Here is a 14,125-nt window from a genome sequence, read left to right as displayed (position 1 = left end):
AAATCCTGCCCCCAACCCCCCATCACTATTTATGTGTGGGTGGTGGCACCAACACCAACTCCTGCACACATCACTCTCTATGTAAGTGACTAAGGGAGGTGATTATTCATACATTCATATATACATATATCATCAGTATAATATACTGATGATACATGTATATACCTTCACTCATATTGTATATTATACAATATGAGTTAGGGTAAATTATAAGTGGTCCTTATAGGCTAGAAAATGTTTGAGAGATTAGCATCTGACTGTAAACTTCTCAATGTTATTTTAAATCAAGGGAGGCCTCCTTGATGAGCCTGTTAAACCTGAATTTGCAATCATTCATTTAGCATAAGCTTTTATCCAAAGGGGATCTCCAGGTGAGGCTGGGAACAGCCAAATGGTACAATTAGATTAGTATACAGTCCATTATAGTGCCGAAGGACAAAGTTTCCAAAAATAAGCACCAGACTAAAGTGCTGGATAGATTAAGGAATTAGCAACAAGGATGAGAGTACCTCTGGTGTATTCATATGAGACTGCAGCCCTTCTCTACCTAATGACATCTTTCTGGTTTCAACATTAAACATTAAAACTTAATTTCTCCCAACCCATCTTGTGTAAACCGAGGTTCCATCCATCGCCTGTAAAAGAAACCCTGTGACCTCTACAAACTGGCTGTTTGTTATAATGTTGTCTTTCCTTGCTGTCCCTTTAGGGAATGGCTTTGTTTGACACTCTAAGGCTAATCTTCTGCTTTGTCATTACCAAACCAATGCTGCTAAACTATTCCACCGTTCCCAGTGGAAGGACGCAGGAAAAAGTGAATAGCGAATGAATGAACAAATTAAATAAGGATTGTAAGAATGTAAGGAACGAAGAAAGAAAGAACGTAACGAGGGAAGGATTGAGGAATGAATGCAGCAGCTTGATCACTAATCGACCAGCTGATCAGCTACCCATACAGACCAAGCTCCTTGAAGTCAACATGCTTTGATGCCAGCTTTCGGCACCTATTTGTACCCTGTTTACAATTGTATGTCTCCGATCCAACCGTTGAGAGAACATGCCTGCCCAAAATAAACATGTATACAAATTGCACTTTTTTATATACATTTGTTTTTTTGGATTGGGTATGGAGAATTGCATCGACAAAAGGATAGTGACCGATAATAGTGATTAATATGGATGTCATGGAGTGTGATACTTTGAGTGGTGGTATCCTGAAGAGCTAAAGTGCTGTGGGTGTGAGTGACACTTGCTGGTAATGACTAACTTTGTGCTTGCTGCAACGATGCAGCTTTTATTTTGATGATGTTATTTTTTTTCTTACGACCTGAAGTTTGCTGACGGACACTTACACTTAGCGAAATTGAGTCTGAAAGCAAGGCGGTCATACAATTTAGCTGTCCTTCTGTCTGCACCAGTCCTTTCTCTCCGTCGGGGATGGGGCCAGCTCGGGGCTGTGTTTCATTTCATGCGGCATTCGTTTTTATTAAACATCAAACACTTCCTGTGAAAATGGTTTTTGCCCACCTCCAAGATCACTTTACTTGTTGTACCTTATGTTAAACTACAGAGCGAAACCCGCCACCACAACAGCCTCCAGTGGTAATGGTGTGCAGAGGTAGCCGAGCCCAGTTGCTTTGTAGACCAGCGTCATTTACCCTTTTAAGTCGTAGCACAAAGAAGTCCAGGGAAAACATTCACACAATATGTGACTCACAAATTCAATGATCTGGATTTCCTGGCATGGCATTAACCGAAACAACATCAGATTGCTGTGCAATGTTCCGGTCCAAGTCCAAAGTCTTAGCTGAACCGAGACATCGAGAGCGTTCCCAGCATGCAATGTGGCGAAAAGTAAGTTCTTTAATCCCATCCGCTCAATTGCATGACCAAAAATGTACGTGCTGTCATTTAATTGCGCAGCATTGTAATTTAAATTGTGTCATGCAGGGGATGCACCGTGAATTAAAATACAGCTGATGATTGAGAGGACGGAGGTGAAGCTACTCAAGATTGCTAACAAGCAGACCATTAGGAGTCAGTCCCTCATTAATGAGAGAGAGACTCGTGTCCTGAGCTTTTGTTATGCATAACATTTTTATTTATTGTTCATGATTGATTCATTTACCTCACTTTTAAACATAAGAGCTATTGTGGAGTGCCATCACACAGACAAACAAATCTCTGTCCATGGTTCTGATACCCGAATGCAGTATGTTTTACCCTAGTCGCTGTCCTTGGTTCTGATACCCTAATGCAGTGAGGCCTGGTTTACAGAGTCGCTGTCCTTGGTCCTGATACCTGAATGCGGTTATGCCTGGTTTACAGAGTCGCTGTCCTTGGTCCTGATACCTCAATGCAGTGAGGCCTGGTTTACAGAGTCGCTGTCCTCGGTTCTGATACCCGAATGCAGTGAGGGCTGTCTTACAGAGTCGCTGTCCTTGGTTCTGATACCCGAATGTGGTGAGGCCTGGTTTACAGAGTCGCTGTCCTTGGTTCTGATACCCGAATGTGGTGAGGCCTGGTTTACAGAGTCGCTGTCCTTGGTGCCAGAATATAAAACCCCTCACCTTCAGGAAACCTTTATTTTGAGAGAAGCCCGGGGAGCCTGATAGTTAGTTATCCTCCTCCTGCTCCTCCGCTCTGTGTGTTTACCTGCTCTTAATGCACTTCTTATTATTTTATTTGTGGCTCTGAGGAGGATCATTGGCTTTGTGGTCATAAGGGACCTGGGGGAGACGATGCTCTGTTCCTATGAAGGGTGACAGCAAGGAGAAAAAGCAGGACTCTCTGGCGCTTTAATACACCGAGCAGAGTAGGAGGAGAGGAGAGAGAGTAGTGCAATGGAGGGGAATAAAGAGAGACGGGGAAGGAAAGGGCAACAGATGGTCACCGGAAATAATCAAGATGCAGTGGGAGAGAGATGATCTAGGTACAGAGACACACTCAGAGGGACTAGTACCAACAGAGACAGGGAGAACAAATAAGAATTGGAAGACACACTGAGAACGAGTGAGAGAGGGATATAAAACAAAGACAGAGAAGAGAGCCAGAGAAAACAATCAGCTAGTGGGTGGGTGTAGTGGAAATACGTAGGAGAGGGAGAGAGGGGAGAGAGAGAGAGATAGGGGTAGCCAGGCGAGACTAAGGCTGTGAATTAGAATAGTTAGGCAGGGTTCCTCTCTACCTGAGAGGATTAGGGGGGTCTGCATCAGAGTGATTAATAGGTTGCCTGCCAATTCGCTCGTCCAGGTTTCCCCCCCCTGTATGAAGTAATCACCTCCCATTAGTCACTTACATAGAGAGTGATGTGTGCAGGAGTTTCGGTGTTGGTGCACGACCACCCCACATAAATAGGTGATGGGGGATTGGGGGCAGGGATTTACAATTAACTGTGACTCAGGGAAATATGTACATATACATAGGGAGCTGAGAGAGAGAGAGAGAGAAGAGGAGAGAGAGAGAGAGAGAGAGAGAGAGAGATAGAGAGAGAGAGAGAGAGAGAGAGAGAAAATGAGATGCATACACAGACGGAGGAACTGAATGTTTAGGGGTAGTATTGTATTTTTATTTACGACGTATATGGTAATGTTGCCATGCATTTAGACAGGTCGATACATACACACTTATTGAATGTCAGGGTAATGCCCATAAAAACTCTTCAACTGCAGTCCAAAGAGCTTGGATTCTGGCCACCCACACTACAGTGCATATATTTGTCATCACAAGAGAAGTTGTTAATGTGTACAAAGTTTTAGATACTATCCTCCCCACACACAAGTCACTTCAAGGCATCCCGTGGCTTCTTGTTAATAGCCTCACCACAAACAAAGCCCTGCCGTCACCATGTTATTCATTTAAATGCTGTGAATAGTAATGTGTCTTCCTAATTTACTTCATGAACCTGGGTGGGAATACAATTATCATTAGCTTTTTCAGTAAGTTGCTTTCTGAGATCTAAAGGGAGACAGAACATGGTTATCTAAGTGAAGATAATGTCTAGCCCTCAGTGTATTACTGAATTGAACGAATTGAAAGGATTACACACCTGATATAGACTGGGTCGACATGGTGCAGTGCAGTAAATGCACCGCGGCGAACGACGAGTTCAACAGGGGACTGGTGAGGTCTGACTTTGGTTATTGTTGACTGGTTGAGGGAGGTTCATAGGCTGCGACAAGCAAAAGGAGGCTCTTTGATTCTTATCAAACTTTGTATTTAACACACTGTTTAATGTGTTAAATAGCCATCCAAAATGCCACCTTTTACACCATTATAGAGTTGCCCACCACAATACCCTAAAAGACGGCAAATTGTACAACTAGCATTATACAGCGTCATATGTGGTGTTTTGAAAGGTCAGCTGCCGGATTTTAACGCCGATTTAAATCAAAACACGTCTGCAATGAGGAGGACTGTGACCCTTTTGGTCATCCATACTTTCGTCTGTCCCTGCGTGTGTGTGTGAAGTGTGTGCATGTGAAGTGCATTGTAAGTGCAGCCAACAGTTTAACAAGAAAGAGACAGGTTCAGGGGGGTGACTAGGAACTCTTGCATTTTAACAATAATGTTCCGTGACACTTTATGGTAAATAAAAGGCAGAAGGCAGACTCACTCTGCCTGTGAGTCTGCCTTCCAGGTATTCAATCATGATTGTGAAAAAAGTGGATGGATTAGATGCTGTGCTTCCTGTGTGTAAAACAAAAAATAATCCATTCTGATTGGCTACCGCTCTCTCCGTCGGCGGGATTACCCTAGCAGTTGTCTGATGTGGAGCATGGGGTGGGCGCAGATCGTTGTAGTGATTAGCTGCTGTGCTGTCTGGGCGGTTCATGTGTTATTCCAACTCATCAGTGTCTGCGCTAACACAAGTTGAGAGGGACAACTTCCAGAGCTTCCTCCCGACATTAGTTATTCACCAGTGGACCACCTGCGTGCTCTGCATCCTAATCCTCCGTTCCTCTCCGTTGCTTACTCCCCCTCCTTCGTCCTACATATGTTCCCCCCTCAATCTCTTTCCTCCACCCTTTTTTTACCGCTCATTCTCTCCTTCTCCCTCTCTCTCACTCCCTACCTCTGTCAACCCCTCTTTCTGTTCCTATTCTTATTATAAAAACATTTCAGACTTTACACTATCTCTCTCTTGCTCTCATTCTCTCTGTCTACTTAATTGTATGGCCAAGCTCTCTTACACGCTCTCTGTTGCCACGCCATTCTCCGCTCCTTGTTTTGATATCCTACTTTATTTATTAATTACTCATCATCCCCATTATAGCATACTTTCTCTTACCCTCACACAGAGACTGGGAAAAGGATGGAAATAGAAATTCCCTCATTGGCCGGACCAGTCCCCTCCAAAGAGTGGTTAACAGGGAATATCAGCCAATCAATAGTGCGTTAATCAACATATAGATAAAGAATTAATCTCAAGCACAAAGTGACTATTGTGATAAGTTAGTCGTGCGTTTGTGTGTAAGCGCAATGGGGCTAGCAGGGTGAATAAGTATATAATGCCATGTTATCCTTCCCCAGCTACAGTCGGGGGGTTTAAGCTGGCCTTGTTTCTGAGGCTAAATGGGATCTTTGGGTGGCGCAGACAGTCTTGCCTGCGGTTATGGAGCCTGTCTTCCAGAAGGGTCATGTCTAGGCAGCTTCCCCACTAAGGCATCATGAAGACTGTTAATCACTCGGGAAGGCCTGACCGTTCCACTTCTCGTCATCAGGGATCAAGACTCAAACTAACTAGGCACGAGCACATCCACAAGCACACGTGATGGGGACGCATTATGTTTCCGATGCATGATTGGAAATAGAAAGGAAAAAGCAATTGATGAAAGGTTTCCCAGGTGGCTTATCAGCAAACAGCAGCGTCCTCCCTGTTGTCTCCATATCTCATGTTTCTGTTTCATGTGCTTTCACACCTTATGATTGCTTAGATAAATCTGGATTGGACTGCAATGATGCATTAGCTTTGGCACTTTAGAGAATGACACGCTGCATGCTTTGCCCTTAGAGCTTTGTAAACCAGATACCCCCCTGCCCCCCACCTCCCATCCCCCCCCCACTCCCACGGGCTTACTGAATAAGCAACGTCGGCGCCAATGACACAGGATGACACTGCAGATTCCCTGCTTATCGGATGATGCCGTCGTTCCGGTGTGCGTGGCCGTCCGTCACGCTGTGAGCTCCCGCTCCTGACAGCGGACCCCGGGATGCCGCGATGAATCAATAGGTTCCAGAACCCTCTGCACCCCCCCCCCCCAACTGATAGCTTCGCTGAGGCATCACCTTTTTCTGTTTATTTATTTATATATCTGGTCTTTTTTTAAACAATCACCACCTGCCCAGTCTGTCAAGACCTGAGGCATCTTCTGAGAGATCACAGCCGAGGTCTGCTGTCAAACCCAGGGTGAGTCTGTCACTGGGGGGGAGGGAGGGGGGGGGGGGGGGGGGGGGGGAGAGAAAGGGGATAGCGAGAGAGGATTACTGTCTAGGGGGTCTCTTACAACAGCCATGTTTGAAGCCAGAGGGGTCGGGGCCTGAGGTTGCTCCTCTCAGACATCAAAGTCTATCAGCAGCTGTCTGTTGTACTTTCTGAGAGGCAGGGATGATGCCATTGGTACACAACAGTGCAACGTTGAACCTCACTGTGGGACTGAAAACATAACTAAGTTATGGGTATTGTATGTTTGTTTCAAGGGTAAATAAAGTCACAGGATGAACAATTAATCACGGGCTTTGCAGGTGAGTTATCTGCCCGTGTCGTGTTGAGATAATAAATGGTATCGCAGAGAGCAAGCAGATGGATCAAGGAATCGTCAGCAGAATTCTGTGTGGGAATGGGTTTAGAGGGGACACTCCCAACGGAGCACTTACTCTTCAGACTTCATGGTTTTATCTCCAAAGTCATTTTGGAACGGTTAACAGGGTTAACATATGAGCGTCCATGCTGCAAATGTTCAGATGGTTTCACCATTACCATTGTTCCACTAGGACCAAACCTGGGCAGCAGTCCTCTATTTATGAGACCAAAGGGAACTGGGGAAGAATAATTCTCAATTTGCCATAAAGGTGAATTGAATTGGAAGGCCATTTTCATGAACATAAATTCCCCCTCATTGAGAAGAATGATATTTGGCTAGCGGAGTGTCCTCTGACACTGGTCCTTTTGTATCAGCAGACAGCTCTCGCTCTCACCCTTGCGGAGTAACAGCTGTTTATCTTTCCTGTCTGACTGCCAATGAGATGAACGCTGAGATGTATTGAGCGGCGCTGGGGCAACCGCCACGAAACAATCCTCTAAATAGCCTGTGGTTCTTGTCTGTTTTTGGGGTTGGTTTTTACCGTTTGTTTCTTGGTTCTGTGTTTTCTTTGTTATAAATTCCCTATTACGATTATCTTCTGCTTTGTGTTGCCACATGTATTCATGTTTCTCGCTCTTCCTTTCTATCATATAAATGCCCTTTATTCAGTTCCCTAGTTTCTGTCTCCTTACCGTTTGATCATGTTTTGCTCTTATTCTCACCCCTCCTCCTTTACACAGAGGTGGTCCAGCTCAGCCTGCCCGAGGAGCAGCGGATCAGCGTCTCCACGGTAACAGTCGGCCTCAGCATGGTCCTGTCCTGTGCCATCCAGGGGACACTGCGCCCACCCATCATCTGGAAAAGGAACGGCATAATTCTCAACTTCTTGGACCTTGAGGACATCAACGTGAGTACACGTTTGGTGTCACCCCGATTCGAAGAGTAATTTCATCCTCTCTTGAAGCCTGTCACTCTGGGTCTGTCTCTACCCTCCGCATCTGGGCTCCACCCAAAGTTATCCGTCACCAGCAAGCTCATCTGTCTCCACCCCCTGTGATCTGTCCATGCCCACTTAAAGCGGTCTCCACCCACTCCAAAACGTCTCCACCCACCGTAGTTCTCTCCACCTACTCTAATCCGTCTCCACTCACCATAGCTGTCTCTGAACTGTCTCTACCAACTCTAATCTTATTGATACGATCATAATTGTATCAAATACTCTTTGTGTTACATTGGCCAATCCCATATCGGCCACTGTGGGAGACTGTAGCCTTCTCTCTCCAATAAGGAAGGGAGCACTAGCATAAAGCCTTCGGCTATGTGTGCAGAAGTCACCGCAAAGCAAATCAATTAATGAAGATTGGCATTAGCAAAGAACTTCTGCTTATGTCAACAGTGTATCTGTGATAGTCTCATTGTTAGTATAAGCCAGAGAGGGCAAATTACTAGTTTGACATTTCCAAAACAAAGCATTATGAAAGAGGTGCGACCAGAGTTGACAGTCAGTAGCCCTTCCCTTTGCTTTGCTACCTGTTTCTTTCCTCAAAATGAATTTCTTTGGGCGATGACTGTTGAAAAAAGTATACGTCAATTTCCTAGACAGACATAGTAACAGAGCAAAAACTAAAAAGTTCAACACAATTACCCTTTGAAGCACCGCCAAATGGCTGACATCTCCAAAGTGCTCCTGTGAATTTATTTAGTGGTTCAAAACCCAGTTTCTTGCACCGCTTTGCCTCAACTGTACGACGTCTGCAAATACAGCGTTTTAGACTGCTTTTGACTTAGCTATTGAACTCGTAAAATAGCCTGAAGTAAGCGCACACCAGTACATCAATGATCTGTTGTTGGTGCTGTGCATTCACTTCACTACATTATGTACCTAGGCTATATCGGGTGTTGAATCCATGTGTACAGTAATGTGTTCAGTATTACACTGCAGACTAAACATTTTTTTCACTTGGATCGCAAATTTTTGTCTCCATTGTGTTCTCCGTTAAGTAGCATAATAGCATACCCCTACTACAGCTGTGTTCAGTGTGAATTGAAAGTCTGTTATGTGGGTCTTCATTGAATCTTCTTATTGTGCAGCGTGGCTATTTTTACCAGTAGCTCCTTTTCTTTAGGTTATAATATCAATAATGACGATGGTAAAGAAGTGTTATGTTAAAAAATTAATTAATGAAATATAAACAAAACGTACTTAAAACATTGATCTGAAGATTGACATTACATGATCTTCAGTGGGCATGTTCCCATAGCGATGTGGTGTTTAATTTATACTCACACTCAATAGGCAACTTGTGTTGCTTATTTTTTATTAACACTATATTTAAAAGGGAACCAAATATGAACGTCATTTTCTCGCCATGTTCAAAATATTCGTCATAAATCAATCTAGGGTACATGCCCACTGTCTATCATGAAATATATCTGTATGTTAAGAACATTTATATTTTCGTGTTTTCATATGGAAATGTACACAAATCTTTTTGACAAAAATACCTAGTTATAAAAAAGAATTACGCACTATTTGATGCGTTCAATCGCGTGTTAAAAAGCCGCCCAAAACGCTACATTTTTCGGCGTTTTACATTTAAGGAAAAGGAGAGTAAAAATCTGTGTTTTCAACAACTAAATTTGACCTTCCATAGTGTGCGTGTGCGCACTTGTGTGTGTGTATTGGTATTCCCATGAATACATCATCAAGCGCTGCAAGAGCCATGAGTGACCGTTAACGCATGCCTTCACATCAAACTGCACAAAACAAAGGAAAAAGGAATATAAGCCGAAAAACAATCTTATGTAACGTGATTATAAGCAACCTTAAAAAAATCTATCAAATCAATACACCCCTGCAGCATGTAACAGCCACATCCAAGCGGTCTGAGTGAAACAACTGAAACCCAGAAGCAGATTAAACAGATTGCCTCATGGGGTTTCGAGGCTATGCATCTCACTACCGTCTTCGGTCTTATGTGTATGGTCCCCACCATGAGACCAGCAGAGTTGATGGCACAATGCACAACCTGACCAAAGGCTGTGCATTGCGCCATGCCAATGCTCCCTCACTGTGTGCTACTCCATGGGTCTGGCCGGACCGTTTTGAAACACTGCTGGTGGACATGGAGCGAGGGAGAAAGAGAAGGGGCGTGACACACAGAGCCGTCCCCAAGGGTTACGGAGCGTTAACTATCTGTTGCCTTGGAGCTCAGAGGGGCTGGGCTGGGAGGTGGGAGTAAGATAAGAAGCATGCACAAAAGAACAAGACAATATCAGGGATATAATTGGACAAGGATCTATGCAGCACACACTACAAGAACTATTAGAATTGATGGACAAATTAAATATGAAAGGGGAGGATTTGTATTTCAATGTATTGAAGAGGGCTTTGTGAATGCAGTTTATTAGCATTGAGTGTCAATAAGAACAACAACTTTCCTCACTGATCCCAGCCCAATAAATCGTGTTGGGTCGCTGAACGTTGATGAAGCATGCTTGTTTGTTTTTGTTTTTATGGGATTAGTGAAGAAATAGTAGTATAGTATATATAGTATATATATAGTATATCAAACAGCAACAGTTTGATATACATTTGGTTGTTTATTGACTAACATTTGGAGACATGCTATATTTCATTTAAGTTCGGTGTGTCCCTAAATGTATAGTTTCACAAAGGAAACACATTGTTTCATGATGAGAAATTGAAATTAATTCAATTCAATGCAAGTTGATATGGATGCTAAATTAAGATCCCATTTAGCCCATATGCTTATCATATAGACACATACTTATACATAAAAATGATTGTGAGTGTGTGTGGATGATGGCTGGTTGTTGCAGCCACCCCTGGCCTTAGTCAGACTGATTGGACTCTGGGGCTGGGTGAGGCTGCAAACCTGTTGCACATTGAACAATCAATGTGCAATGTTTAACCAGCCGTCACCACACACACTCAAGAATATGTCCTACATGGCTACATGGCCTGGTGCTTAGCACACACTCCCACTATCATCTTATACCTGTTGGCATCATTTGAACAAGAATCATGAAAAACCTCCACTTTCCATTGAGTTGACTTCTAATCAATAAGGTCATCAGCAGGGATACAGCCACTGATCACGTCCTCCCACACTGTGATCGAGGACCAAAGGGAGGGTCTACAGTCATTGCTGTAACCCTGCTTTTATCGTAAAAAGCGGTCAAAGTCATCATGTTCGCAACATAAATTCGGGGGCAGCCATTAATTACTGATCATATACCAATGATCGCATTTTGCCCTCATCAAGTTTATTGAAAAGATCCTTTCACACTTTCTGCGCTCACATCAAGCCAACTTTTGTCCAAGTAGAAAAAAGGCCAACCTCTTCTCCTTGTTTGGCCCCATATTGTGAAATAGTGCAATACCCCCCCCTCCCTCCTCCTCCACGTTTCACCTCCACCACCATCTCCACCCCGTACATCTGCTGCGCTACTCTGTAGGACGGCACACTATTTAATGTCTTAATCCGAGTGAAGCTGGGAAGCTGGAACTCCCCAGGTGACTACTGAATGCTGCACCCACAACAACTGGCGTCGTTCATCAGCCTAATGGCTTTTATATTTTTAACCCCTGCCATTAGTCAGGCGTAGGCAGCGCCACGACGCATGGGGGAGGGATCGAATCCCCCCAACACCTTCCTGGGCGCGGCGGGGACACCCGTTGATTCATAGCCCCTCTTCCTGTCCCATCACTCTCCCTCACTCTCTCTTCCGTTCTCTCTCTCTGTCTTTTATCAGCCCCCCCCCCCCATCTCCCTTCTAGCTGTCTTTTTTTTCTTGTCTTCCTCCTCTCATGCTATCTGAAGTTGCGTTTGTGTCTCCTCTAACTTATTCCCCCCCCCTCCCCCATGCTTGGCCCTCTCTCTCTCTCTCTTGCTGCCTCATTTGTTTCTTGTTTTCTTCCCTCTGTGCATCTTGCTCTGTGCGTGACTCCAATATTGCCCTCCTGTTATGCACACACTGCCTTTTAACTGCCAAACTTTCACCCCTCCCTCCCATTCATCCTCTCATTCTTATGTTCTCACAAACTCACTCCTTCCCTCTGCTCTCTCTTCTCCTTGCTCTCACTCCCTCTCTCTCTCTCTCTCTCTCTCTCTCTCTCTCTCTCTCTCTCTCTCTCTCTCTCTCTCTCTTTCTCTCTCCCCTCTCTCTCTCTCTCTCTCTCTCTCTCTCTCTCTCTCTCTCTCTCTCTCTCTCTCTCTCTCTTTCTCTCTCCCCCTCTCTCTCTCTCTCTCTCTCTCTCTCTCTCTCTCTCTCTCTCTCTCTCTCTCCCCCCCTCTCTCTCTCTCTCTCTCCCTCTCCCTCTCTCTCTCTCTCTCTCTCTCTCTCTCTCTCTCTCTCTCTCTCTCTCCCTCGCTCCTTCCCCCCTGCAGGACTTTGGGGATGACGGCTCCCTGTACATCACCAAGGTGACCACCATCCACATGGGGAAGTACAGTTGCCATGCATACGGCTACGAGGACCTTCACCAAACGCATGTTCTGCAGGTGAATGGTCAGTAACGCCCCCTTACTTACCTACCTATAGTGCTGGGAAGTACAATGATACTACTAAGTAGATGTCAGGAGAATGATATGATAGTGATCACTTATTTTATTATTATTGTATTATTATTAATTATGTGAACACTGCAGAATCCTCCTAACAGTATAATAACACGTGTAACAAGCAGTTAAACAACCTGATGTATATAGCATGTAATTAATACCGACTTTAATGTTTATTTGTCGGATTAGCTGCATACGTGTAATGTGCTAATATTCCTGTGGTCCACACATAAGAAATAAACAATGAAACACATTTGTAACATTCAATGAGTTGATGTTGCATTCAGACAAAATAGCCTAAATACATTCCAATACCAACCAACCATTTTTCATTTTCAGCATTACATTACAAACAAACAGACACTGATGTTATTATTAAATAATTACACATTTCCCTTAATTAGGACTGTAGATACTGAACAATGTTCTATAGGTCATTTCACAGGTACAAACAGGGATATTGTTCCCTAATGCTGTGGCTGTGTAAATGAATGATCTTTTAAGTGACAGACAAGCTGAGCCCAAATTTAGTGCTGCACCAGCCTATTCCTAACGTTAATCCCTAACCCTCACCACATTCCTAATTATATGGTAACTTCCATAAGGTTTCCTGGTTGAAGTTGTGTCTTTACCTGATGACGCGCTTGTCTTGTGTCGTTTAAACATGAATACTCACACTTTTATCGCCTATTTAGTTTTATATTATAGCCTTCCATAAATTCTGATCAATTTGTGTAAGACGTGTTTAATATATTTGGGTTGTTTCAGAGGGAGGGCGACGCACACAATGTGATCCGTAATGAGGAATTCAGTTGGACGTTCAATATTCTCCCAGTTCTGCTTCCAAGTCTAAATAGCTCATAGAGAAACGATTGATTCCCTATTAGGCCTGTTTACACATTGGACAATGTTTCACAGACATTTCCCAGAGGGCCACACAATGTCCTTAATGTTAGGAAAACAACTCGTTCAATATGGATCTCAGCGATCTCATAGTGTGTCTTTATACAAGACTGCTAGGAACAAAATCGGTCCTATTTCAACAAGCTGTTTTTGTTTTGCAAGAGAATATCGTCAAACTAACATCACTCCAGTGCACTTCTATTTAACCTTCATTAACGTTTAAATTAGGCTTCTATAGTTATAGGAATGAACAAATCATAAATAATCAATCTGTTGGAACTCTAGCCATACTCTTTGAGCGTGGCGATCCGTCTTATACACAAGAGCATGCAGTTCATAGTATTTTTATAGGGCTATGTTCCTACAACTTGAGACTTGAGATTTTGTCATCCTTAATGTGGTGTGGTTAGTTTGTCAGACGTTACGAGAAGTGCACGGTTTGCTGAAAGAAGCGCTTTGTCAAAGTGATTAGTTTCCCTACAATAAGAATGAATCGCGCAGCTGTGCTATTCTGAAACAATACCTCTCCTTGCCCCCTACCTTATGCCTGCTCCCAGACAAATAACTACAATTATGCACAGCTTTGTTGGGTGCCATTCTCATGTGTGATTTGGACCAACTCTCGACGTCTTAAGAGTGTCCAATGGATTTGCTTGAAGAGATGGCTGCCCATCTGAGCTGGGCAACATCAAACAGCCAGCGGACACACACACACACACACAGAGAGATATACAGGCAAACACAGACACACAGACGTCCACACAGGGTGTGTTTAAGTAGCAGCAGGCAGGGTATCAACACTCCCACTCAGACTAATCATTTGCATAGGGC

At 43.9% G+C, this 14,125-nt stretch overlaps 1 protein-coding gene across 1 annotated transcript in view; it reads left to right on the top strand.

The window, feature by feature from the left end:
* LOC130386083 (follistatin-related protein 4-like) overlaps positions 1 to 14,125 on the top strand; it is a 198,109-nt gene that overhangs the window by 163,261 nt on the left and 20,723 nt on the right. The window contains exon 9 of the mRNA XM_056594865.1: positions 12,218 to 12,338. Within this exon, the coding sequence (XP_056450840.1) occupies positions 12,218 to 12,338 (121 nt within the window). The remainder of the gene's footprint in view (positions 1 to 12,217; positions 12,339 to 14,125) is intronic.

This window comes from Gadus chalcogrammus, chromosome 7 (assembly GCF_026213295.1).
Source record: "Gadus chalcogrammus isolate NIFS_2021 chromosome 7, NIFS_Gcha_1.0, whole genome shotgun sequence".
Classification (NCBI taxonomy): Eukaryota; Metazoa; Chordata; class Actinopteri; order Gadiformes; family Gadidae; genus Gadus; species Gadus chalcogrammus.
Note: the sequence above shows the minus strand (reverse complement) of the source record. Positions and strands in the feature narration are given on the sequence as shown.